General features: G+C 38.1%; 1 protein-coding gene across 12 annotated transcripts in view; it reads left to right on the forward strand.

Moving 5' to 3' along the window:
• MECOM (MDS1 and EVI1 complex locus) overlaps positions 1-27,224 on the forward strand; it is a 632,261-nt gene that overhangs the window by 558,912 nt on the left and 46,125 nt on the right. For 9 of the 12 annotated variants that reach the window (XM_049867271.1, XM_049867268.1, XM_049867279.1 and 6 more), the window contains exons 3-5: positions 10,864-10,998; positions 23,280-23,382; positions 26,876-27,092. In XM_049867271.1, coding sequence (XP_049723228.1) covers positions 10,864-10,998; positions 23,280-23,382; positions 26,876-27,092 — 455 coding nt within the window. Of the gene's footprint in view, positions 1-7,029; positions 7,993-8,171; positions 8,246-9,566; positions 9,690-10,863; positions 10,999-23,279; positions 23,383-26,875; positions 27,093-27,224 lie in introns of those variants that run through there. The other 3 variants (XM_049867276.1, XM_049867278.1, XM_049867277.1) reach the window with 3 other exon arrangements.

Below are 27,224 nucleotides of genomic sequence, written 5' to 3' on the forward strand. Positions count from 1 at the left end.
GAATAATAATGATAATCATTACAATTACACTAATAATAACAATAATGTTATTAGCTGTTGTTGAGTTGGCTGTGACTCATGGTGACTTTAAACATAACAGAACAAAACGTTATCTGGTCCTGTACCATTTTCATGATCTTTGATAGGTGTGAGCCCATTAACAATAATAATAGTTATTATTTATTGACCATATGCTATGCGACATACGTAATTCTAGATTTGTATACATTTCTTTAATTAATTCTCAAAAAATTTGGATGAGTTTATACTGAATCGTTAGGCAACTGGAACCCATTGAAGAGTTTTGAGCAAGAGTGTGATTAACAGCTGATGGTTGGGAAGACAAACAGTACGAACTGGTGGGAGGGTGAGTCGTGGTCAGAAGATCTGAGAGGTCATTGAAATAATTCAAACTAGAGACAAAAACATCTAAATTTGGCGGGAATGAAATCCAAGGAAGGACCTGATAAATTTTTTCAACAGACGTCTACTGAATACCTCCTGTATGCCAGACGTTATCTTAGGCTCTGGGCAAGAGAAGCAAATAAGATAGACCCAATTCCTGCCCTCCTCACCCTTAACGTCCACCAGGAGAACGTTGTAGAGAACAAATTTTCTGGCCTTGGTAACAAATACTGACTTCAAACTAGTCTGCGTGTGTGTGTCTTCCTACCCTGGTTTCTAGGGCTCTTGGATCTCAGTGGTGTTGCATCTCTGCTTCAGAACACTCCTCTTACTGATTGGCAGAGAACACAGTGGGTGGGACAGAACAAACTCAGCTGCAAGCCAGACAGAGACAGACATCTTCAGGGGTAGCACAGCTTGAGAGAAAAAAAACATTTTTCTTAAAATTCTTCTCTTCCATAGGTCAGGGTAAGGATTAGGGCAAATGACATTGGAATGGAAGAAAGAGAATAGAAAAATACTTATACTTTGCAATTTCCCAAAGTGTGGGCCAGACTATCTTCCACATTGAGTGAGTGTTTAAGTTTACTCTAACCCGTTACACAAACACAAATATTGTGAAACGTATAGTATTTTGACCTGTTCCCATGAACTCAGAGCAGTTCACACTCACATTACCCAATTTATTTCCCCAACACTCCTATTAGGCTGATATTATGAAAGTTTCATGGAAACCAACTCAAAGGTTAAGTGATTTACCCAAAGGCACACAGTTAGGAGTGGAGACAGGAATAGAAGAAAGTCTCCCAATTCACTTTCCCCACAAGATTATGAGTTGAAAAGCACTCTTAAGTGGTATTTCTAAAACTATGGGGAAGAAGCTGACCTGGAGTTATTGCATAACGTGTTAAATGCTGTTTTGAAAGATTGAATTAATTGAAATGAATGAAATAATGAAAAATTAATTCCTTATGGACTTGGGGCTATTCCAAAAGAATTTACTACCTTAATTCTTTGGTGTATACTTAGGTAGAAGGAGGAATGCAAGTTTTTGAGATTCTAATGATAATCATGATTTAAGTTATCTTCTATAAAATACAGTAAAAGTAATTTGTTATCAATGATATAAAAATGCCCATTGTTTGGATCACCAGATTGATGTGTTCTATGTTTTTTCGTGAATATATATCTCTCAGTTATTGTATTTATTTATTCATCATTTTTTTTCTTGAATGTATCTTTTAATGCATACATCAAAGTGTTAAACATCTCTGCTTTAGGGGGACAAGGAAGAGAAAAATAATGGTATTTTGTCCCCTTTTCTCTACCAAAATTTTACTGATATGTTTATTAAATTTTTTATTTTATCAAATTCTTTTCGTATAGACTTGGTATAAATATTTTGTTGTTGTGCTTTAGCGACAAAGTAACCACTCAGCGTAATGGCTTAGGCCTGAAATACATCAAAATAGCCCAACAAAAAATATTTTAAACATGGCAGTCTTAATTGGAGTTTAGGAAATAAATCTTTGAGTAGAATAATTTATTCACTGGAGCTCTTGTCTCAGCAAAGTATTTCATCTTAGTTTCCAAAGAGCTGCTAGTCATTTCTAAATATATTTAAGTTGAAGCAAAAAAAAGAAAAAAATCACTTTCATTTTGGCCAAATGTACTATAAAATACTCAACTGTTAAGGTTTTCTGCATTTTTTAAAAAGATTAGATAGGTGATTATGCTTGTGTAGTTAATTAGTAAGAAGGGAAGTCAGTAATGGTTCACTGGGGAAGCTTTTGTATCCCAGTATCTATTATGAGGGATCCCAGGCTGTAGGGACAATAACGGGGTGCTAATTCTGAATGCACACAGTGCTGTCCTACAAAGACATCAAGATTTGTAGGAAATCAACCCTCCAGCCGTCCTGGCAAGCCAGACTGACCCCGGCAAATGAAAATAATCAAAAGTAATTAGAAGCGTGCTGGACTACCCCTCAGAGAGCCGAGCAGGAGAGTAAACACGCCTGAATCCTCAAGCCACTGCAAAGGCCCATGTCTGAGCTGTTAGGTGCCCTGACCTTGTCCACATAAAGATGTGATTTATGAAGTGCAGGGCACAGCAGCAGGGCTTCTGTCTTCTCCTGGAGAACCAAATTACCGAGGTGGAGATTAACATGCTTTCAGTCGGGCCCGTTTCCAGACCAAGGGAAATTTTTTATTTACATTTTTTTTTTTTTTTTACCTTTAATTTCCTCTTTTCTTTTTTAACAACTCCCCCCCCCCCCCTTTTTTTTTTAAGGCAGAGTCCATCAAGAGAGACCAGAAATATCTCTCCTAAGCTGTGGTGATGGCATTGGTGACCAGGGGCTTTCAGGCGTTTTTTGCTTGTCAGCTCTGTGTTGGCCCATTTTGCTGGGGCTGCCTGCCCAGCGTTCAGAATTCACCTTCAGGTGTAGGGAGCCCAGCTTGTGGAATATGCCACCTGTTTAAAAAAATATAAGTAATTAAAATTAAACAGAGTATTACCTTTGATTCCATGGGTTTCTAATCTAGCTCCTCTTGAGTCTATTTCATTACAAGGCTTACTCTATTAAACAAAAAGATTTGGGAGAAGACATTGCCGATGGTAGAGAATTTGGAGGGAAAGAGGAGGCAAGACAAACTAGAGCTGCAGTACTGGGGAGAAATATCTACATAAGAATCAGTGGGAAGTCTCTTGAATCCTAAAGACATCAATTTTTTCTTGTCTTTGTCTTGCTGAGGTTAGGTAAGATTTCACAAAATCCTATTCTGACATGTAAAAGGAAGCATTGATTTTCTTTTTAAACACACATCAATATCTATACATGAGGCTAATTTAATTAGCGAGCAGTTATTGTTCAGCCAAATGTCAATTTCTCAGATTATTTCATGCTTCTTGACATGAACTGTATGAAGCAGGATTTAACAGGATCTCGGTGAATGAAACTGCACTTGAGAAATGTTAAAATGCACTTGTACGTTCTTGAAAAGCTACAAAAAGACACTGTTAAAACAAAAAAGTCAGACTTGGAGTTCGGCGTGTATTTAGCCACCTCAGGAAACCCAAAGCTGCAGAATTAAGGCAACTCTACTTAAATTGAGGTTATAAAGTACCTTCCTCTATAAACTAAGAACATAATGTCAGGATGAATGGGAACATAGTTTATTAACTTTATGGTATTGAAAACTGCCAGCAACTTGTCTTGTTTTTAAACATTGTCCTCTGCAGAGTGTTACAGTGCTGTTTGTCCACAGGAAGCCTATTAAAAGTGGACAGTGCAAGTCATTTCATCTGGCTTTGGCTGGACTGCTTTTCTTTCCTTTAATGATGTGATGGAATGTACCATGCCCATAGGGTCTCCATTAGCAGAACTTTTACTTCTGGGACAACCATGAAGTTTAAGGCTTAAAAGAGGCATCAGCTTACAGTCTTGTGGGAATCACTTGAATACTGGAGCACTAGCTTCTTACTGCTTTAACTAATATATTGACTTATTTTAAATAAACAGTTACACAATGAAGGCAGAGCCAGTGGCCTTATTGGAAATCTTTGGGTCTTTTAAAGATTCTGCAACCCACACAGCTGGGGGAGGAAGGAAGGGGCCTGAGGAGGGTTTATGCCCTTTTCAAACCAGGAAGAAAACACATTAACCTCTTCCACCCCAGCCCTGCCATCAGCCAAAGGGGAATCTTTATACTCCTAGAAAATCTATCAGCTCACACTCAAACCTCATATTTTCCAATGCCTTTTTCCTGGTAAACAAGAATTAACAGAACGAGACAGGAGAAAAAAAGAAGATTTCTTCTGGAGAAATTTTTAAAAATATGATTCTCTTTTGAAACACTCTATTTTCTGCTTTCCCCAAAACTATACATTGTTCTAGCTTGTTCTCCCATTCCATGCCCTTAATATTTAGATCATTAGTCCTGATACATGTTTGCAAACTAAAGCTGGTTTGAGATTATAGTAAAACCATTATTTTTAACAGCCCATTTCAAGGGCAGCGTTAAACACTGCAGAACACGCATGTTACTTATTACTGCCGAGCAGACAGCGGCTTTTGCAGATTAATTTGTAACTGGGAACTACTGTAAACAGATTTCACCAGAAATCCCAAGGAATAAAGGGAATTGGTGGTGGTATTTGGCTGGTTGTATTTATTTATTGTTTTAGAAACCTGATGGAAAGCATGCTAACCAGGGAGAAAAGCAAGTCCCCTGCAAAAACCTTTGCCTCCTGCAGGCTGTCTCTCTTCTGTTTCACTTCTGATGAGCGGAGGTAGGTCAGGGTTTTTTCCTCAAGGGTTATTATTTAAATAGCCAGAGGCTTTTTCCAAGAGAAACATGGCCCATCTAGCCACTCTTGGATTTCAGGATCTTCTCTTCAAGCTTCAAGTTGTGTCGCCACGAAAAAGAGGGGTGGCTCTGCCTTTACACGAAGTTATTATTATATGACCAAAGCAGAGAGGTGAGGGAAAGCAAGGGAGAGAGAAAAAGAGGGAATTTAGTGTTTTTTAAGTCTCCTTTGCCCGGTTCCCCCTGATTTTCTTAGTTGGCCTCACTATTTATTCAGTAGGTAACAAAATTGATGACGACGACGATGATGATGTTAGTAAAATAATAACGTTAATGAGAAATAGTTTCCCATCTTCCAAGGTCGCAGAGAGGAAGTTAGTCTTGGCTACATCTGGAGAAGAGAACTTCATACATAGAAATAGCCTTAGTTCAGCCGGATTCACAGCGGCCCTGTGCACCCCTCCCGGCTGAAGCTCCGGACGGCGCGCAAGTCGGAGGGCAAAGCCCGGCTGCCCGCGCCCGGCGGGCGGCGGCGGTCCACCTGGGTGGCTGCAGCCGCCGGTGCGGCGCTTTAATTCGGGGCGCAACGCCATCTACCGGCCTCCTGCTGCACCTGCAAACACCCGGACCTTAAAATTCGCCCCGCCTTCCCCATCCAAACCCAATATAAGGGAAAAAACTCGGAGGCCCTTTCCGCGAAGCCCTAATTCAGCCAGGACCCACTACTGATTCCACACGACCTTTTTTTTTGTTTGTTTGTTTATCCGTCGACGTTTCCTCCTTTTCAGAGCGGCTTTGTAAAGGCCACGGAGGTGGGGGCTGCTGGACTGGGGCGGGAGAGGTTGGGCCACAGAGCTCCCAGACCCCCTGATCAGGCCGCACTGTCTGAAGCAATCGGTTCCCCAGATTACTTGTATTTAATACACAATGCATCATAAAACAAATCCCTCATCCTGACAGGAAGAAAATAGAACAGCTCATAGCTCGAGCCGGTCCAATTTATGGCTAAATTAAAAAAAAAAAAAAAGACTCCGACAATGGGCAAGTTGAGGAAGGGCAGGAAATCAATGGCAGCAAACCGGGAGCTCTTAAATGTTCTCAAACGCCAAACTCTATGGGAATATCTGACCGGGTTTTAGGTTATTTACAAAGGATTTTTCCTGCCTACCTACCTCTGCTGTGCGATTTTTTTTCTCAAACAATAGCCATTATCTGAAATAACAGTTCAATGTCACAGATAACAGACCGCCGAAACGAATTAGTCACCACCTCTTGTCATTTTCTCTCCCCCACGTCCCTCCCTTTTGTTACCATTTTTGTTTTTAAATCAGCATTTTGGGGAAATACAGATCTAGATTTACAGGACTCCTTGCCCTTGGAGGAAACAAAAAGTGGGTGGCACTCGCGTTGTCCCGGTTTGCACATAAAGTTTAACACGGGCACGCTCCCTAGCCCTTCTCCCTCCACCCTTCCGCCGCAAGTGTCTTTAGATTGCTTAACTTTCCAGGGTTGAAGCGGGGAAAAGTTGGATTTTGTTCATTTGTTTTTATGAATGGAGTTTTGTGATGAAAAGCATTTATTTCAATTTAACCGGTGGGTTTTACTGAATTTTTCAAGATGGGCTCTGAGTAAACCCGTAGACACTTTTATATTCCTGTTCATTCCCTATTCTTTCTTTCAATGTCGTTTCTGAAATGTGTTGATAAAAATTGACCATATATTAGAAAACAGCATTTATGATGTTAAAAGTTTAAAAATCTGAGTTGTCAAATGTCTTACTTCCACTTTGGGGCGTTCATGGTGTTTTAATTAATGTCAAAGAAAATAGCAAAAACTCACCAGACAGTCATCAATCTCTGTAAACCCAGAGTACATTATTTGGGCAGGTTATATGCAAATAATGTTTCAGTGTTTTCAAGTTCTTTCTTCTAAGAATACATGGTTTGAAAATTTAGCATACCTTTCTGTTTTTTTTTTTTCTGTTTACCTACTTATAACCATGGAGGGAATAAAGTAGGAATTTCAACTTAGAAAAATAAATAAATAAAAAGATGCTCAGCAGGAAGCTGGACATGTACTTGCCAAGTTTTCGCTCTTTAGGCTGCTGTTTTCTGAGAATTACCAACATAATTATGTTTAGAACAAGCCAGCGTCCCTCTACTCTCAGCCCCATCCTCGCTGCCTCCACCCCCTCTTCAGCGCCAGCACCCTCACATCCCTGAAAGCACTTTTTCACCCCATCCCTCCCATCCCCCAACACACACACACAAACACACGCACGCACGCGCGCGCGCACACACACACACACACACACACACACTTCCACTTGTGCTTTCAGAACATCGAAACAGAGGATATATCCCTGGGGAAAGAAATCCTGCCTGGCGAGATCTCCCCATTGGTTGTTTACTCGGAGAAATCTACATGTTTAAGGGGGATGGTGCATCCATAATCAGTCTGTCCCTATAGGACTTGGGACTTGGCGACCTTCTTGTGACCTCTCCCGCCAGAGGAGGCTGCTGTCACTTTAAAAATTTACTGAAAGAGGAGCCTGTCTGGCTTCCGATCACTCTGGGCGGCAGGAGATAGCTCCCTTTCTCCCTCGCCCCGGGTTCTTTCTGGATGGCCGAGCAGATTCTCTTTAAAGAGACAGTTCATGAAATAGAAACCCGGCGGCTGAGCTCGGAGTTGCCAAAGGGGACGATCCCGTGAGGGTCTAGGACCGGGGAAGGCACTGCGGAGGATCTGAGAGGGGCTTAGAGCTCCCCTCGCCTCCCCAGGCCCCCCACCTTTACGAGCCCTCCTCCTCCTGCCTGTTTTCCAATCCTTGGAACCGGGAGAGAGAAGTGGAAGAAGTTTTAGTGGGTTTCAGATAACTTTCATTACACTTCGGGCTGATAAGAGCAAGAGAAAGTGAGAAAAGAGGGAGGTGATGTGAACCAGAAGGAATAGCTCCGAGCTCTTTTAGGAGGGGAAAAAAAAGCCAAAATACACCAAACCCGGGTCACCCAGACGAGAGGAGACTTCATTTCTGGTCCTAAAAACACACTGTTGGCGGACAATAAATCTGAACGCGTGGTCCCGGCGAGCAGATCCTAGAGACGGACAAAGTTATCAGAGACCCACTTGGAAATCGAGACATCTCGAAATGTTGCTCGGGATGATTTGAAGGAATTTTCGTTCAGGAGAGCTGGGGGCTGCTGATTCTTTATTTTGTTTGTTTAAGTTCTTCTGTGATTGCCTTTTATTGCTGAGTTGAGGCCATAGAAATATTAAGGTAAGAGAACGCACTTAAACGTAAAAAGTCTTGGCGATGTACCTAGTCTGTGACTTGGGACAGTTTCCTGCCGGGGCGCCCCTTCCCCCACCCACCCCAGCCGCCTTTCCTCCTCGCCCGAGCCCCGCGGAGCCCTGCTGCTTATCTACGTTGCTGAGACCGGCGATTTCCTTGTTCCTCCTGTGGAACGGTGCGGTCTGGACGCGCCTCTGGGGTGGGTCGCCGGCCTGCGCCGGGTCTCCGCCGGCCTTCGGTGGGTCTCCGCCGGCTGCCGGCCTCTTTTCCTCGCGCTCCTCTCCTGCTTCCCCTCCCTCGGTGTGTCTGTCGGTCTGTATCAGGGACGCAGAAGGTGGGGTTGCCAAAATCCGAATTCCTGGCACCGGCCACGCGACTTTGGAGCAGCTTTCGGCCGAGTTCCACCTTGCCAAGTAACAGCTTTGCTGTCCAACATCGTGTGCTGCTTCGCGAGAAAGTCACATACGGACCCTTTGGCTAGATTGTGGGGATTTTTTTTTTTTTTTTTCCCTCTCTCTCGCTGTTGGTTTTTTGAAAGGGCCTTTCTCTTAAGTCCAGTTAAAGGGATTTTTTTTTTTTAAGCTATCTTAGGAGCTTGACAGCTTTTAAAAACACAGGAGTGTGTTAGATGAAATGACGGAAGATGTGTTGTTACTTTATTCAAGATTTCCTAGATGATTAAGACATTTGGGAGACAAATGTCGTCCTGCTAGCAAATCAAAAGTGAACAATTCACCCAGGGGGGTGGGGGGCTCTTTTGGAGAAAGGTAGACTTTTTTGTCTTGGAGCAAGACTATTGAAAGTAAGAAAGTTAATATGTTGGTGAAATATTTGAATAATCATGTAACAGATATGTAAAAAGACCTTCTTTGGAAATGAAACTTAAAAAAAATAATTTCACTGTTGACAGTGGCGATAACAGTAATGTTAACACGGAATAAAATTACACCTAGACTTTTTATGTGCAGTATATGTGATCCTTAACGCCCTGCCCCCGCAAAAGGGAATGTTTGGAAGCTAAGGGGATAGATGCTTCTTGACTTTGAAATTAACACGTTTGCCGTGACTTTCTGCAAATATGAAATGGAACTGGTGTTGCACTTCAGTGACTTCACCCTGTTTCCGTCATTAGACATTTCTCTACTGTGGCAGTAAAGCTGCCCTTTTTTTCTTTTTTGCTAGCCAAGAAAACAAACAACAAAAGATCAAAAACAGAAACCAACCAAACAAAAAAGATCAGCAACCTGCAACTTTTACTGTTTTAAAATGTATGTTGCTGTTGTTATTTACATACCTTCTAGACACCTGGAGCGGAAGAAAAATCTCAAGTTGCCATCTGAGTAATTTAGCATCTAGAGTAGAAGCAAACATCTTAACGTTTGGAATTTTATAAACAAAACTTGTTAAAAATCTGTCCTTTGCACTAGAGAAGATATTTGAGTGTAGACTTCGTTGTTGTTGTTGTTAGTGTGAAGAGGGGTCCTTGAAAAAGACGACTTTGGTTTGTGTGTTTGTCTTGTGTATGTATGTAGCAATTACTATTCCTATATTCTGTTTAGATTTTTCTTTTCTTGAATTATGGGACTACTCTCTGCCCTTTAATTGCCTCCTGGCCAAAGGCTTATTCACAGTGCCTCTTGACTCGTGCCCTCAGAGCACTGGGGTTCTTCTTGAAGTTTGTGGTGAGTTAATGACTTGACTCTGCAACTGGGTGATTGCATGAATTCTATGCAAAATTGCTTTTGGTCTGTAAACCTAAAATCTCAGTTTTAACTTTTATATAGGTTTAGATACAGTAGAGTTCTGTAGGGGCTATTTAATCCATTAATTTTTGTTCTAGACTGTATTGTTCAGTCTTGGACTGGAAACTTCCTCAAGTTTGCATTAACAGATTGATATAAAATTACCAGCCTTTCTAGTTATTCACCATCAAGTCAACAACTACATCATATCAAGGTTTAAGACATTGCTGTTAGTGAACCAAGATAGCTTGGTTTAAGTCCGCAAAACCTTAGAAATGGAAGTTTTCCACTTCGGTTTTTGTTTAAGGTGTACTAAGTGAAGGATAGGCCAAATGTAAAATCTGAGAAATAACAATACACATCTGCATATAATGATTGTTAATTTATTACAGTATTCTCATATGTTTTTTACTTGTTCACAAGCAGTTTTATTTTGCTTACTAAATATAAAATTGAAATTTGCATTGGCATGTGTTAGCTAAGCCATTAGGTTGCCATACTTTGCCTGAATGTTTACCAATCATTTATTTTCATATGTTTTTCTTTAGTTTGGTCAAAAGCATTTACTAGACACATCTTATTATCTGTTTCAATTAAGGGTACGATTTAATTGTTTCATGGTGGTGAAATGTAAACTATGAAAAGAATATTTACGTTAAAGTTTTTCAATTGAATTAATTAAAGGATGTGAAAATATACATTTATATTGTGAAACTACCTGAACCTAAAATATTGACTTTATTTTAGAAGCATGTTAATATATTCTGCTCCATATTATTTTTTTGGTAAATATTGCACTGGATAAAATTATTAAACCATGTGTACCATTCATGCCTAACAAGAAAACAAGCTTTTCTGAAACCAGTTCATCTGTTTTAGTAATAATTTTAAAATTACTTTGTTTCTTTAAAAAAAAAAAGTACATTGTCATTTCTAAGGTAACTTACTGTTATTCTTCCTTTGTTAATATGCATGCTGTCTGGCTTTTTTTTTTTTTTTTCTTTTAAGGATGCAAAGGCGGAATATACATTTGAATGAAACATTTTCAAGCAATTAACCATTTTAACAAATGGACCAATATGGAAATTGATTGTTCTCATCTTCTTCCTTTCAGATCTTAGATGAGTTTTGCAATGTGAAGTTCTGCATAGATGCCAGTCAGCCAGATGTAGGAAGCTGGCTCAAGTACATCAGGTTCGCTGGCTGTTATGATCAGCACAACCTCGTTGCATGCCAGATAAATGATCAGGTATGTTGTAAAGATTTTCTTGTCTTTCTTTGAGAGCACTAAAGTATCAGTGAAGCCTGAAGAATAAAAATAACAGTGAGCCACAGGAGACCCTTGTGGTCTATTTGTTGATATGGTGAAAGGTAATGGGCAAATATAAGATGCAGAATAACGTCATTTTCAGGACTCCTTTCTTTCAGTACTACTTTGAATAATTTATTCACTTTGTACTAGCCCAGCATCCTTCATAAATACTCTAGTTTTCTGAGTGTGATTGAATGATTTAAAAAATGGGTAATTACATATTGCTTGCTGTTGGTCACTATTTTCCTTTACCATCATAATATGGAGGCATTGATAGAAAGTAGTGAGCAATCAAGAGCACTTAGTGAATTTAAGCAGAAATTGGAAGTGATACACTGAAAATGTTACATAGTCTTAATGTAAAGTAGTAGATATATCTGGATGACATAGGTGCAGACATACCTGCTTAAACATTTTTTATTGTTTTGCCTAGTTTTGCAAAAATGAGGAACACTTATTTTTAGCTTAATCAAAATACTCCATTTTTTGAAATATGTAAAATAGTTAAAAAATAGCCTTGTGGTTATTGCTTTATGACATCGTGGAGGACCAAGTGAAGTTGGCTTTACTGACAATAACTCTGAAATAAAGATCATGAAAATATCATGAAACGTATTTTGCACTCAATAAAGTTATGAATCTTGTAACTTAGTATGGCAATACTTAAAACAACGAGAAGTTCAGGTGGTTAATTTTGGTTTTATAAACATCATTGGGTTGCAATTTAATTATGTTATCATTATTTATTTCTTTTAACCCAGTGGTTACCTAAATCAAATATGTTTCAAAGACCATACTGAAATGGTTGCTTGGAAAATCTATGCAAATCATCACTAGGAAAAAAAGTTTAAATTAGACGTTTCCAATTGAAAGCTGTTAAGTAATGCTAGCGTCATATGGTCTTCGACTCTATTTCAGTCATCGTTATGAGATTATTCTTTGGCATTTTACCAGCTACCAGATAATGTTTGCTGGCTAACCTGTGTAAGAGGTAGTAAATTGTAAAATTAGGTTTAAATGGGAACTGTTTAAAAATCTTCAATATATATCGAGATAATAAACCAAGTCAATTGTTTTTTCCCTTTGCCTTAAGAAAACAAGAGGCATTATTGACAAAGGAAAACGTTAAATTAGCTATTGATTGTGAGCAGAAATTTTCCCAATTCCCTCATGCGAGCTACTGTCATCATCAACAACAAGCATTTTTTGAGCACTCACTATTTGTAGATGTGGGAAATACATAGGTGTTACAAGTGAGGGGATTATTCAAGTAATGCTTCCTAAATCAGGAACTGAAGGACCTCAAAAGGCAGCTTTAAGATGAAATAATATAATTACAGCATAATAAGTTTTTGCTATCCATATTTACTGACAATAAAAAGTATTCCCTTAGATAGATACAACTGCTATAGAATTCAGTGAAAAGATAATTTAAAAATGGGATTGGTAACCAACACATTTTTCATTTAATATTTATGTGTCTGATACTTTATATAAATAACTGTTGTCATTGGGATCCCTGATTACATTACAAAAGGGAAACTATTTTCCTGTTCCTGACTATGAATTAGATTGTTTATTCGAGTAGGCATTTATAATTATACCATGGTTATATTTAAAGTAAAAAAAAAAGTACACGTTGTAAAATGCATTGTTTTCCAAAGAAAATACGCTGGTGCATACCTTAATGAATAACCTGTTTACTTATTTTACCTGAAGAATCAGGCAAAATAATTCATCAGGAAAAACACTTAAGGCCAATATTAGGCACATACCTATCATTTCTGTAAGTACTCATTTTAAACTTATGGGTTATGCTGGCAGAAATCTAAGATGGTAACAGAGTGCGTATCAAATGATATAATTGTGAAATTGACATTACTTGGTTAAGTAAGTTCACCCATAAATGAGAGAGAGGAAAGTCAGAGGTAAAAGTCAGATTTGTGTGATAAGAATAAATGCATAAAATCACACTTAGCCCAGTAGGCAAGACAAAGGAGAACACATACGCAAATAATGTTTGCATATATTCTAAGCGTATGCTTATATAAAGTCACATGCATATTTCTAAAAGCCAATTAAGACTGGCAATTCTAGACAGCTCTGAAATGTGAATGTTGGCCTAGGTACAGTGGTAAAAGAGCTGACTAAAGAGATCGTCTAGGTCTGTTATTTCACTCTTTTCCATGAGGAATAGGAGCTGCCAAATGGTGAATAAACGCAACTCATCACATAATGAACATACCCATAGTGGGAGATATTATTTAATAACCAGACAAAAAGCGAGGCCCTGGATCAGGTGTAATTATTATACATTAACAACTTCAACTCACCTGTACAACACACAAGCAAATATAGCAGTCTACAAGAATTGTAAAAAGTGTTTCTGCTCTGATTCTTAGATGGAACTCAAATTTAGAAAATGAATTTTAATCACAATACAGGTGCAAATCCTAGGCAACAAAAATGAAGAATTTCAGATGAATCTCTCAAGGACAATCTAATCATTATGATAATTAGGGAATCTAACGAAGGGAAAAGATTTCTAAAAAACAAAATAACACCCCCCCCAAAAAAAAACCAACAAGAGAGTATATTACAATTTGCACTTGCAAAGACATTTTTTAAAAATTCTAATGTTCAAGATCAAGTTTAATCAATTTGGGTCAGTTTTTAAAATGATATGGAGATCTTTGAAAGAGAACAAATATGCTTGCTAATACAGTGCTTGATAATAACAAGGCAGAGTCAAAACGTGTGCTGAATAAAAACCAGTATTTGATTTTTTTGGTTGGGGAGAAATATTTAGAAATAGCATGGTTTTCAGTTTTCAAATAAAGTTGATAGAAGGATATAATCTCCTCTTTTGTATCATAAACACAAAGGCCACTCAACATTTGCCTAACATATTTCTGCAGTATTTTACTTGAGGGGGTTTTTCTGAACTTAAATTTTCCAATGGACTTCTAAGAGTTATTTTAGTTTTTTTTTTTTTTTTTTCAGACCACAATGAGCTTTGTGGCAGCTTTCTTGACAATGCTGCCTAGAAAAATTCGAGTTTATTGTTTTTAGATGTCCTTTTCATTTGATTTTTTTTTTCCCAAAATTATTACAGTGCCATTTTTGAGGATAGAAGTTTTGAAAACACTGGCATCACAGCTAAACCATAATTTCTAAGTTGCTGCAACTTCTGACTGATATCCTTATTCCCCCCGAAAATATTGTATTAACTGTAGTAATTTCTCTTTGTAAAAGAAGGCCACACCAAAGACACTAGTAAATTGAGACCACAGTCACAGTCGAGTCATAAAATAGTGGATCCATTAAAAACACCTAAGGCTCTGTATTCTTAAAGTCCTAATTATTTTTTCCCCTTCTTCCTTAAACAGTCTGTACAATGCCACATAGTTATAGTGCTGGGGCACAGTGTTTAGCTTGAAATTTTGCTGATACCAAACAGTACTTAAATATTTTTACATTTTAACAATCTGAAGTCGTCCCTGGTTACTTTCAAGAGCAAGAACTGGCACTGAGGGGTAGAGCAGGGCAGGAGGAAAGCAGAGAGTTAGATGACCAAAGCCCCTGGCAGGCTAGGTCCTCAAGAGGGCCCAGGTACACTAAGAGGAGGCATCAAAATGGTTTATTAATTATTTAGAGCTTTCATTTGCATCTGGAAGCACCCATGTGTTTAATGTCAAGTAGACCAAACATCTAAATGATTTGCTGACAATTTTTAATTTTATTATTCTTATTTAATCTGGGTATTTTGATGTCCTTTCTTTTGAATTCTTGCAGACATCTTACTTTTACAAACAATTTGATTGGTGGAGGTAGCACATTGCTTTAGATTTGGTCTCACTCTGCTCCCACCTTTCCCTCCTGCCTTGAATTAGTCTCCTCTTAACCCCATAATTCTGTACCCTTCAACTAGATCAAAGGCAAGAATACCTATTGATTCCTGATCCACCCCCAACAATGCCAGTTCTCATCTTCGAATGTGCTCACCAGTTTTATGTAGGTCTCTGGCCATACCATTTTCCTCTAATACTTCTTCCTGGTGAAACTGTATTGGTTGTAATCAGACAGGCTACTTAGGCACAATTCATGTAAGCTGATTCTTTAGACTTAAACAATACCTGTCTTTCCACTCATGATTTCTGGGCATGTGCTTCGGAGTAACATTTTATATACGTATGTGTATGTGCTCTCTGCATCATAGGAAGGAACGTGATTTCATTCAAACTCTTGGCCTGTCCTAACATGGTCTACAAGTGGAGTAAAGTTCTCAGAAACCCAGGACATTATTAATCTTGTCATTTACACAAGGTGATAAGTCCTTTTATTTTTAAACAGGCCCTTGACAGCTGGTATTTAGTAAGTAGAATAAGAGAAGTCTGCTGTTCACTCTGAATAAAAAGAAATTTGTCGATAAGAGATTATCTAAAACCTGATGTATATTTTGATGAAATAAAATCTAGAAGAAGGAGTGCCCCTCAGAGAATAAAAAATCAAAATTCACTTAGGGTATTCTGCCAGGTCCCTTGTGGTTAATGAGCGGAGCAAGATTCTAGAGTGTTTTCGGTTGGAACAGGCATTGTTCTCGTTTGTGATTTACCTTATAAAGCTTTAACTGATTCCAGGATGATCAGAGCCGAGTTGGCATACCCACTTTCCCTCTCCTGAAGTCCATGTTAATGGTTCTATCGGACTGCTGCAACACTAGAACGGTATTATTATTGCAAGCTTATTGTGGGCTCAATTATCAAGTTATTTTCTTTGGCTTTTTACTGGGAAAAAGAATCTGTTTTCCCGCAACATTCAGTTAATAAAATTTGTGCAAAAAAGCAGGGCTGATCAGCCATATACAAAGCAAAATGTAATTTTTAGCCTCTTTCCACTTTTTAAAGATGTTGGCGTCTACTGTCAGGTAATTTGTTAATTTGCTCTTCCTTTGCAATGATTTCTGTCCACATTTTGAATGACCTCTTTTGATGTTAAAATTATTATTGGCTTTGGCCATTTTCTTTGCTTTGCTTTTAAGTCAAGTTCCACTTTTATACCAAAGTTATGCTCTGCTGTTTTAAGATGAATGCCAGCTGGCAATACCCAGCGACTGGCTTTGTGAACGGTGCCTAAGCCGACTTTGGGGGATGTTGTCTGGCTGATAAGCTATTTCCTTCACCCAGAGATGAAACTCTCTAGACATAGCTTGCCATTTGATATTTACATGTTAAAACAAATAGCATCCCCTCACCCAGAAAACTCCCTCACTTAATAATACCCAGGACACAACACTAACACAATACTACACATATTAGCATTTTTATTAAGGTAGACCACAAAAGTTGAAAAAGAGGGTGACGTGTACATTTTAGGTGAATTAGTGTTTGCATGTATACAACATCTTTTAGGAATACATCAAAGCACCATCTTGTTTGTACATGTTCTCACCCACAGTAGAGCTATTTCTGGGATGGCAACAAGAAGGTAGTCATCAGAATGCATTTCAGGCTACCAAGAAGATGAACATGTTGGCCAAGGACACAGAAAAAGCCTTCGGCCTAGTAAAAAATCCAAAGGTGATCTTTAGTTTCCTCATCATGTAATGATGGAACTATTCCTAAACACTCTGAAACCACACATAATGATCGGAGAGTTTTCATAAGAACAGGCAAAATGGCCACATCAAGGACAGGTGGCTGTTGTATGTGCCTGGAAATTATATTTAGAATAGTTAGAGAAAAAATGGCTTGCAGGGTCTGTAGAGAGAGCCTTAGAGGTTATTCAGAGAGACACCTTATAAGTCTACCAGGCTGGGTAGGCTCTGGGTATAATATTAAGTGGATCTTCATCACTTGCTCTATTTATGCAGAATGGAAGCAACAGTCAGTTCTCTCTGTTTTGTTTCATCCAATAAATCATACTTGGTTTTCTCTCTAGCTTATAAACAAAGAGATAAAAATATGACAAAGAAAAAAGGTCTCCTCAAAAAATATTTTAGTCCTGAGTGGACTAAGATATTATCAATGAATACATACTTTTATTTTGGAAGTAGATATATCTTTCTCAGTTAATATTTTCTTGTCTTTACAATGTAACCCTAAAGACAAAAGGGATACCTTCCCTTTGGAGAATTTAAGGAAACTAAGAATGATTTGCTTTGGCAAAGTTTTGTCCCAACAAAGCTTCTATTATATTGGACAGAAATCTTTACTTTCTGTCATCAACCTCTCTGTCTGCTGAAGACACTTCTCGTTACCCCTTACTAACGAGGCACAGAATGTATAATCGGGTCCTTCCTCCAGAGGCTAAAACATGACATCACGCCTGCACTCCTGAACTGAGGTGTCCCACGTTGCCATGGATAGACCAGGGGTCCAGACCATGTTTCCTAAAGCCATCACATATGCACACAGTGTTTCTGTGGTCTTCATGTTACCTCTCTGACGTACCAACGCTGACAGATGTGTCCATATCAAATGTTGACTTTGTTCTGATATGTAAAATGTCACATCCCCTTATACCCATCCCCCAAATGGTAAAGCTCCATTCAGCTTTTCCTAATCTTCTGAGTGGTAAATTGAATGAGACTGGTGGGTATAGTAAATAAAGCATTCAGGCCAAATGTTGGGAGCTGAAAGAGGAAGAAATCAACTGTCACCTTCAAAGTGAAAAGACAGTCATAGTCTGAAAAAGTTGTCTCTCAGTACAGATTTTGCAAGGGAGTACATTTCTCTATTATTTCAATTATTACAACTTCCTGAATAGGTTGAAGGTCATTCATAATTCACACTTCTGTCATTTTTAGACACGCCAAATGTCGTTTGTTAAGCATAAATAAAACTTCCAGTGCTTGAACAGGAAAAATAAATGGAAATTAATAACAATGAGGCCTTGTTCATCCCTTTAAAGGAAAATGATGTGTTTCTTTCTTTCTTGTTTCATCCTTGTACCCTGAATTTACAAACACAATGCTTTAAATTGATCCAAGCATAGCAAGCTAGACAACAGGCTAGTCTGACAAACTCTTTTGTAGGATAATAAACAATATTATGATGGAAGTAATGTATATGTTCTTACCATGTATAAGTACCAATGGTAACATCATCAGTTTGAGGGAGGATTAGGTTGAACACAAGCCCTGACAGTATAAAACAGAATTAGTCTGAAAGTTTATGAACTATTAACTTTCCTATCAGAAGCTCATGAGTGCTCATGCCATTTTGAGTGGCTGTCCTCTTGCATGAAATAACCAAAGAAAATTAATGTTTAATGGCATGTGATTTATCACAAATACATAAGTTACTTACTATATAATACAAGTATAGCATGTAATTATATGTAACTTATATGTTATATAATGGGAATCAGTCATGCTATTAATCATGTATATTATATATATAAATATAAGATTGCTATATTTTATGCAGATTTTAAATCTCCCAAAAAGTATACTTTGCCACATTTATATGTCACATGTAAAACATACAGTGTGTCTATACATGTACATATTTATATATAGCATTGTATGAAGACATCTTTTTGGAGTCTAAAATTTGCTAAATCAAATCCATAACACCCCTGCCTCTTATCCCTAGCTTGCCCTTGTGACTGTAAACTGAGTGGATATCCTTTTGTCGTTTGAAACTGGTTTCAGACTTCGATTAAAATAAGTGTAGTAATTATGCTTAGAGTGTTTAATTCCTATATACATGTATAATATTTTATTTATATCTTAAATTGTGAATTTCTCCAAGAGTAAAGGTCAACAACTTTTGGAGTTCCTACTCTAATTTTCAACAATCTGAATGAGTGAGAATTTATAAAAAATGTATATCCAGAAATTTCGCTAGCGTGCCATTTAAACATATGGAAAAAAAAATAAAAGAATAGGAAATGAGATCTGTTGTTAACACTTTTACTGTAATTAACTATAAATTGACATATTCGGAGATCCAAATGTACTATCCATACTTATAAAGACAAATACAGCTTTCTAGAAGAATAAAAAGATGTTAGGCAAATTAAATATTTTGTATGATAAAATAAAAAGACCACCTTGACTCTTCAGTTTTGAGTTTATGGAGAGCTAGGCCATGTTCATAACCTGTTGTGTCTGTGAATTTTGGTATTAGCTACCAAGTAGAAACTCCCAGAGGTGTTAACACAGTTTTAAAATATTTATCATGACTTTTTTAAAAATGGAATTTCCATCTAACCCTATTTTCTTATGTTATAAGGTACCATTCCTCTTATCTTTTTCCTTATATCGGGAGGAATTAAAAGCTTTTTTCCTTCTAACAGAGCGTTGTATTTTGAGCGAGTCTCAGCAAAAGAATAAATCAGCCCTTTTGTATCAATTCAAGCATTTTCTAAGCGTTTGTGACTTTTAAGAGCTTCAGTATATACTTTAGTTGAATTCAGCACAAAATCTCAGATCCAGGACATTTTTATTTTGGATCCGGATAATATTTTCCATAAAACCCCATGATGGAAGAGGAGACCTATTAACTCTCTTACGGTATTTAATAGAGTAATTGACTCCCATTTTTTCTCCAACATAAAAACCAGAGAGATTCTCCTAGTAATATTTCTGCTTCTGGTACATAACTCAGATGACACATAATTCATATGACTGCAATGTGGCCGAGATTTTCAGAATACGCTGATTATAAGGACATTATGACTATTTTTATAAGCATGGTTATGTCCACTTACACAAATCTGTATCAGTTACTTTTTTATCACATTTTTATTTCTTGAAAGACCTATTTCATAAAAACATAGATATGATAGCTTACTTTCTGAAAGACTTGATTCCTCCAGGATTATGCTCTGTTATTCCCCAGGTAATTATCATTTTATTTTTGGTTTAGACTAGTCCTTTCACGTCTCAAATGCCTCCTAGTGTGTTATTGTTATTTCTAGAAAGTAAGCTAGATTTATGTGTAGACATCTCTGGATTTAAGTGTTCGTTCAAATTATACTTTTGGGCCATTGTAATTATAGAGGGAAACTCTAATTTTACTTAAGTCTCTCTAAGATCCTAAGAGATGGGATATAATGAAGGTCACGAGTAGCAGCGACACCTTGACAAAAGGACCAGATTTGTTAAGGGTGTGGTAGATGAGACTTCAGGGCACATTCTTATTGCTATCTGGGGAAGCATGCCCAGAATCTGCCCTCGTTATATCTGGCACTTGCCAGTTCTTTTCAAACCTCAGTTTCATGAGTGCCATAAAAATTCATTTAAAATCAAAAAGAATACCCTGAAGTTAAAACCCACTCTACTTTTGCCTTGCCTCTCGTGGCCTGGAATGTCACCTTTTACCTCTAGTAAATAAAGCCACCATCAACACTCTTCCATGTCTTTTATTTTTTATGCACTCAATATTCTTCACATGACAATCTGGGCCCTTACAGGGAAATTAGAGTAGTGATCTATGCCCTGGTAAAGAGAATCGTCTTTATAATATATAGTTACAGTGTAGTCATCATTTTCTTTTGTTTCTTGGACTGTTCACGTTGGATTGAGTAAATCCAAAATGGAATTAGAGGAGACATGATTAATAGTGGGCTGCGAAAAAATAATGATATCATAATGCTTTCTTAAAATGACCTGGCATGTGTGTCAAAGCAGCATTCCCCAAAAGAGACAATTGCCCTGCCTTTTACTGTCTTTCAGGGCATTGTCTCTTTAACCTCACTATTTCCGAGAAGCCACCAAAAAGTTCTAATATGTCACAATTCAAATGTCAACATGTTGTTGGAAAGGAAGCTAATAAGTTAAACCTTTGAGAGATGCCAAAAAAGAGGTGATTCAAACTGTTGAGAGAAGTCCATTGTTTTCTAAAGGGAACAAGAACTCCAGAGTGAAACAGGGTACTTGTAAGCGTTTAACTGGAAGATTTAGGGGGAAATAAGCAAACACACACGTAATAATTTTTATATACATATAATCAGGCAATTTTTGAGCAGAAGTATTCTTCTCAGTGTATTTCTTAAGAAGGGAAAACGTAAAGGTTAAATGTGAAAGATACAAACTGCAGATTTATTGTGTTTTATGGTACCAGCACAGAACAAGTAGTATTTTTCATAACATAGTCTGGATTCTATCTATGGATCGTTATAAAGAATCTTAGGTTATATTATAACATATTACAGCAATATTTTATGTTTGGCATTATTTTCTATCAACCAACTTCAGATAGTTAAACTACTCTTGACTTAAAAACAATTATTTTGTTTTAACAGAAAAAAAAATAACTAAGGAAGAAATACTCGTTTAATTATATTTTGAATTTAGCACAATTTGAGTTCTGGTCTTTTTATAGATAAATAAACAATTGGACTTTAGAGCCACCTACTGGAATAAAGAAGCACGTGCTTGAGTTGGATGGCCTCAGCTTTTCAAAAAATAAACAAATAGATAAATACAATTAAAGTTCTATGCATTTCTGTAGCTCCGACAAGGCCAATTTTTAGTAGGATACCTACAAATAAGAGTCATTTAATTTTCTTAATTTGAAACATCAAATGGTCTTTCAAGACACCTTAGTGATAGCAATACCTTCTAAGACTATATTCCTGCTATTTCTTAGTAAAGTGCACCAATTTCTATTCCCTCCCCACCCCGCCCCGTCCCCCACCATCCCCCGCCTCTTTCATTGAGGCTGAGCAATGCTTTCTGTTTTAGGTGCCAGTGGCGTCTTTTTCTGCCTCGCCAAGATATTTAGAATCTGAGTGGCTCAGTAATGTGGAAATTCTGTTTATGAACCTCCTTAGAAAAAAGGAATGCAAGAAAAGACTCTTGATTGGTGATGTTGTAGAGAGAGAAGAGGCCACAGGGCAAAGGATGAATCTCCTTCTCTGAGTGCTGAGGGATTTTGCAAAGATATTTTGGCAGAATGTAATCAGTACAACCTCATTCTTTCTGCTATAACCTCTAAACTCGTTGCCCTCGAGTCGATTTCAACTCATAGCAACCCTATAGGACAGTGTAGAACTGCCCCATTAGATTTCCAAGGAGCAGTTGGTGGATTCGAACTGTTGACTTTTTGATTAGTCGCTGAGCTCTTAACCATTGCACTACCAGAGCTCGTCTATAATCTCTATCTAATATGAAATTGTTATTTAATAAATAATCTTAGAAAAGAAAAACTCAGAATATTTTTTGTGTTAAAATGGCAAAACATCTTAAAGATTTTCTGGCTTAAATGCTTTTATAAATTAAAACAAAAAACTAAAGCCTGGAAAAATAAATTAGGCAATGACTTGCCTAAGGTCACATGGCTGGTTAGGGAAGAGGTAGGTCGGTGGAGTTTAGCTCTTGGAAATTCCAGGAAGGGTTCTTTTCCCCACATGTCCCACTGCTTTTCAGTTTGTCATTACAGATTGAGCAAATCCTTCCTCTCCTCAGCGCTTCCTAGAAAGCAATGGAAATAGCCACCACCACAGTTGCACCACCACCACCACACAACTAAATGGGTCAATAAAAGGCAAAATACTTGCTTTCGAAGAATTAGAATCAGGAGCTGGGGCCTGAGGCCAGGTCCCGGGTGGGGGAGAACGACCTTTGATTGGTGAGCGCAATTAAGTTTTTAAAATTGAAGTATTCTCTTCTCTACAGACCTTGCTGTCATGATTACTGGTCAAGTCCTGCCGAACTATGACCTTAAAAGCAATTGGTGCGGTTGATCTCACTGAATTGTACACGTGAAAAATGAACTGGCAAATATTGTGTTACCTATGTTTTAATCTAAAACAAAACCAAACATTGTTGATAAGGAGCCACCTTCGAGAACATGCTCAAGGCAGGTGATTGAGCCCCACCGACCTTAGCTAGGCCACTGCCGGATAATGCAAGACAGAATTCAGCACCATGATGTGCCTTGAGGAATTCCCAGAAGGGAGAGTTCTCTGCTAAACAGTACACAGGTTATGGGCGACACAGCAGACCTTGCATTCGGAAAACATGATTTGTGAAGTAGGATTCGGAAAAGATTTGTGAATCTGCCTGAGAATTGCAGATTTCCATTTGTCACCACAGGGCTCATTTGTAGTATCTGTAACAGGAAGTCACACTTCTTTTGAAAAAATAAAAAGGAGTATGTTTGTTGAAGTATGAGAAAATGTACAGATATCATAGTGTGTATCTTGCCCTTTCTTAATAATTGCTTCTCTGTCTCCCTTCCCCTGCCCGTCTTTGTCTTCTGAAGATATTCTATAGAGTAGTCGCAGATATTGCACCAGGAGAGGAGCTTCTACTGTTCATGAAGAGTGAAGACTATCCCCATGAAACCATGGCCCCGGATATCCACGGTTAGTACTTCTCCCCCAACCACCCTCATCTCCCTCATTTGGACACTGAAGCCACTTTACACTTGGTTGTCTCCCAGCTATTCAATGTCAGTTTTAACAAACTCCTCTTAGAGTGGCTGTTTCCTTCGTTTGACATCTGGCTAACATTCTGGTCAAGCTAAAGTAAGTAGAGGGCTTCTCTGAAGTGAAGGTCAAAGGATTTCCTGAATATTGGGACTGAGAGAGTTCTAGAGGGATCATCACGTGGTTAAACCTTTTGCCAATGTCTTAGGTGGTGATTAGAACCCTCTCACTGAATGAAGGTCATTCTAGGGAGCTTGATGAACAATCTAGCGGATATTTCTTCCATCTAATATTCTTTTATTGGGAAAAGTTTCTTCGACCTGAGTACAGTCCTAGCCAAGCATGACCACTGCGTGGGGAGGGAGGTGGTTGATTAGGAGAGAAACACCAAAGAGGGAATTTTAGAGTCAGAGTGATTTTCATTTGCCAGAGGCCTATTCTAAATCAAAAGAAGGGGACATCAAAAGAACTTTTAATTACTATTAGTACATGTTCAGGGCAGATTAGATGAAAATTCTACTTGTATTAATTTTTATCTTTGGGTTTTTTTTTTTCCTTTTTTCTATTTTTCCTCTCTTAATAGAATGTGATTTGGTTCAACATATTGTAGTGGTATCTTTAGGGCATTTTGTATTTGGAAGGACTGAGAAGGGTTACCCATCCTAACTTATCAGAGAAGAAAGAATCCCTCCACCGCCTTCCTCCAGCATTCCTGAGGGGAAGGCCTGTAGCCTTTGCTTCTACGCCGCCTCTGAAGAAAGCTATCACTACTGGCTAGGCTTTTACTTGAACATTTTTTCTTTTGGCTTAACTGCATTCTGCTTGTTTGTAGGTTATACCAGTTAGATCTGGGGTAGAGGTGGGAAGGGGAGGCTTTTTGGTACTTGTTTCCATTTTAGAAACTCTGACAAACATGTGGCTTTAGAAACCAGAGTTCTCAGTTGGCCTAGTAGAGCCTGAATCTGAATGGGGAGTCTGATCTGATGGGAAAGGGAAAGAACTCTTACCAGCTCTCTCTGGTGGAGGTGGGGGTGATATTTAGAGTGATAAAAAATGGAACTGGGCTTTCTCTAGTGCATTGCATCTTTCGTCAGTGATTGTTACATCTGAAAAGTTTTCAAACAATTCTTTTTCAAAATATAAATGATTAGTTTACTCTCCTGAAACAAGACCAAATAGAGTGGCTATTCTTTTAGAGCTGCCATGTACACATCACCTGCCTTTACAAGACCTTGGAACCCCATCACTTGCTTTTTCGTTTTCAGTGTATCCCATGCATAAATATACCACATATATATAATGCCTATATTGTTTAAATGGTGATTCGTGTTTTGTACTTCCAGGATTTAACTTTTCCTAGAAGAGAGAAAGTAAAACCCATGTATGGCACATCTGCTATATGCTAGCTATGAGATACTCTCCATATACTGTCATTTGATCTTTCATACATAGATTAAACCTGAAAGAAAAAAAAATCCATTTTACAGATGGGGAAACTGAGGCTAAAAGGCTAAGTAAGTTAGCCAGGACCACGACTAGTAAGTGATGGAGTCAGCATTCAAATTAAGGTCTTATTGTCACTAAAACCTATGCCTTTCCATGTATCAGGTGGCCTGGAGGTTCTGTTTGTATTTAGGCTGCTGGGCACGAACCTATGTATAGATGTGAAATCTGTGAACTGCGTTGCAGACTGTAGGAAACATTTCTGTTACCTAGTTAATGTTGTTGAGAATCCTGTCTTTAGTGCCGAGGTGAGTTTTTATTTTAAAACTTCCCTTTTCCTTAACCCTCTATATCTAAAGTAGACAAATCCTATGAATGTCATTCTTAATTTCTTCTCCTTTCTGGCCCCACTGATACTGGTTTGGTTTAAACTATAACCAGTATTATATATGGGTTACAACAGCAGCCTCTCATTTGGCCTCTCTGCTTGGCTTCACACACTTGCAGCCAGAGGAAATTCTTCTAAACAACAAGTCTGACTGTGTCTTGCTTTTGAACTTTCATTGGCTTTCTGTTCCCTTCTTATTGCAAACCTAAAAAGCCCCTAGTAATCTGCCGCCATGTCTATTTCATTTCCCACTCCTCACTTACGCGATTCTATAAACCTGTCCGTATTTGTCTATAGCTGTACACTTCCAAGATCTTGCCTTGTTCTTTTTTGCCTTCATCATTGGTACACACTGCCTGAAATGCCCTCCATCATCCCACTACTCCACCTGGCTTATTTTACTCATTGCAAAGCTTTTTCTGAATCTCCCTCCCCGAAACAAGATAGATTAGGCATGTTCCTCAGGGCTCCCTTAGGTCCTATGCATAGAGCTGTCATAATATATATCATACTGTTTGTTCACATGTCGATCTCCTTGTCTGTAAGTCTCTTATATATTCATTCCCTAGCATAATGCCTACATTACTAGGCGACTAAAATATTCCCTCAAAAACATTGAGTCAATTGAACAATTGAAGAGTAATTTCTTTCTTGACTATAGGCTTATAAAATAGGGGTTATGTATCAGGTTGTTTGCCCTGGATACTTTCAGGATCTTGTATTTTCAAGACTTCTGCGTCTGTATCAGTGTGATTTGTACATAGTGTAATCTCATGAACCCCTGGGGCTAAAAGCTATTCAAATGGGCAGAAGAGAAGCAGAATACCACCACTACCTGACACATTATAACTTTGGTATCTCTGATCCTCACTACTAGCATTTCTTTATCTCATTGATTTAAAGTACAAGTTCATGATGTGTTTGCTATTTAACAAAGCTAGGGCAAGTAGCACTGACCCTGGGGTAAGATAAATTAGTCAGGTGGGTTCTAAAAACATCCTGTGTCCCATGATAAGTAATGATGGATTTAAAGTATTTCTTAGTTTACAGATTTTGGCCAGGCTTAAACGTGGTTCAGATAGGGAACCATGGTTAACTGTGCCTTCTAGGCAACATAGCATAGTGAGAAGTGTATGGGACAGAAATCGGTTCTAATCCTGGCACCACTTAGCATTATAATCCCTGACTGGTTATCTAACTTCTCTAAGCCTCAATTCCCTCATCTGAAAATAAGAATAAAAATCGACCTATAATTCCTTATTATCAGGTTTTAAGGAATATCAATAATCCATGTACAGTTTTGAGAAAATAGATGATGCTTAGTAAGTGGTCATCATTACTTTTAATATCCTGTGAACCTGTCCTAAAATTTCATCTAATCAGGAGGCTATAGTGTAGCCATAATAATTGCTTGTATAATTTTTCAGATTCTATCCTGGATCCTTTATGTATGTTATTTTTAATCCGTACTAAAATTAAGGGGTATAAATGACAACCAAATAATTTATATTATGTCTTCTGTAATTCAGTAAAACCTGCTGATTGGTGGTGGCACTTCCGGACTGCCCAGCTCTAGTGACACCTGTATTATTTTCACAGAAGAACGGCAATATCGCTGTGAGGACTGTGACCAGCTCTTTGAATCTAAAGCGGAACTAGCAGACCACCAGAAGTTCCCGTGCAGTACTCCTCACTCAGCATTTTCAATGGTGGAAGAGGACTTTCAACAAAAACTCGAAAATGAGAATGATCTACGGGAGATACATGCAATCCAGGAGTGTAAGGAATGCGACCAAGTCTTCCCCGATTTGCAAAGGTTAGAAATGGCATCTCGCCCCAGCAAGCTTGTGTATTTACTCTGCCATAAAATGGTGTTTTGCTAAATTTTGAGAATTTATGTAGATGGGAAATTTTGCAACTGCAATGACCCAGGCAAGTGGGCTGGTGA

This window comes from Elephas maximus, chromosome 23 (genome assembly GCF_024166365.1).
Source record: "Elephas maximus indicus isolate mEleMax1 chromosome 23, mEleMax1 primary haplotype, whole genome shotgun sequence".
NCBI classification, from domain to species: Eukaryota; Metazoa; Chordata; class Mammalia; order Proboscidea; family Elephantidae; genus Elephas; species Elephas maximus.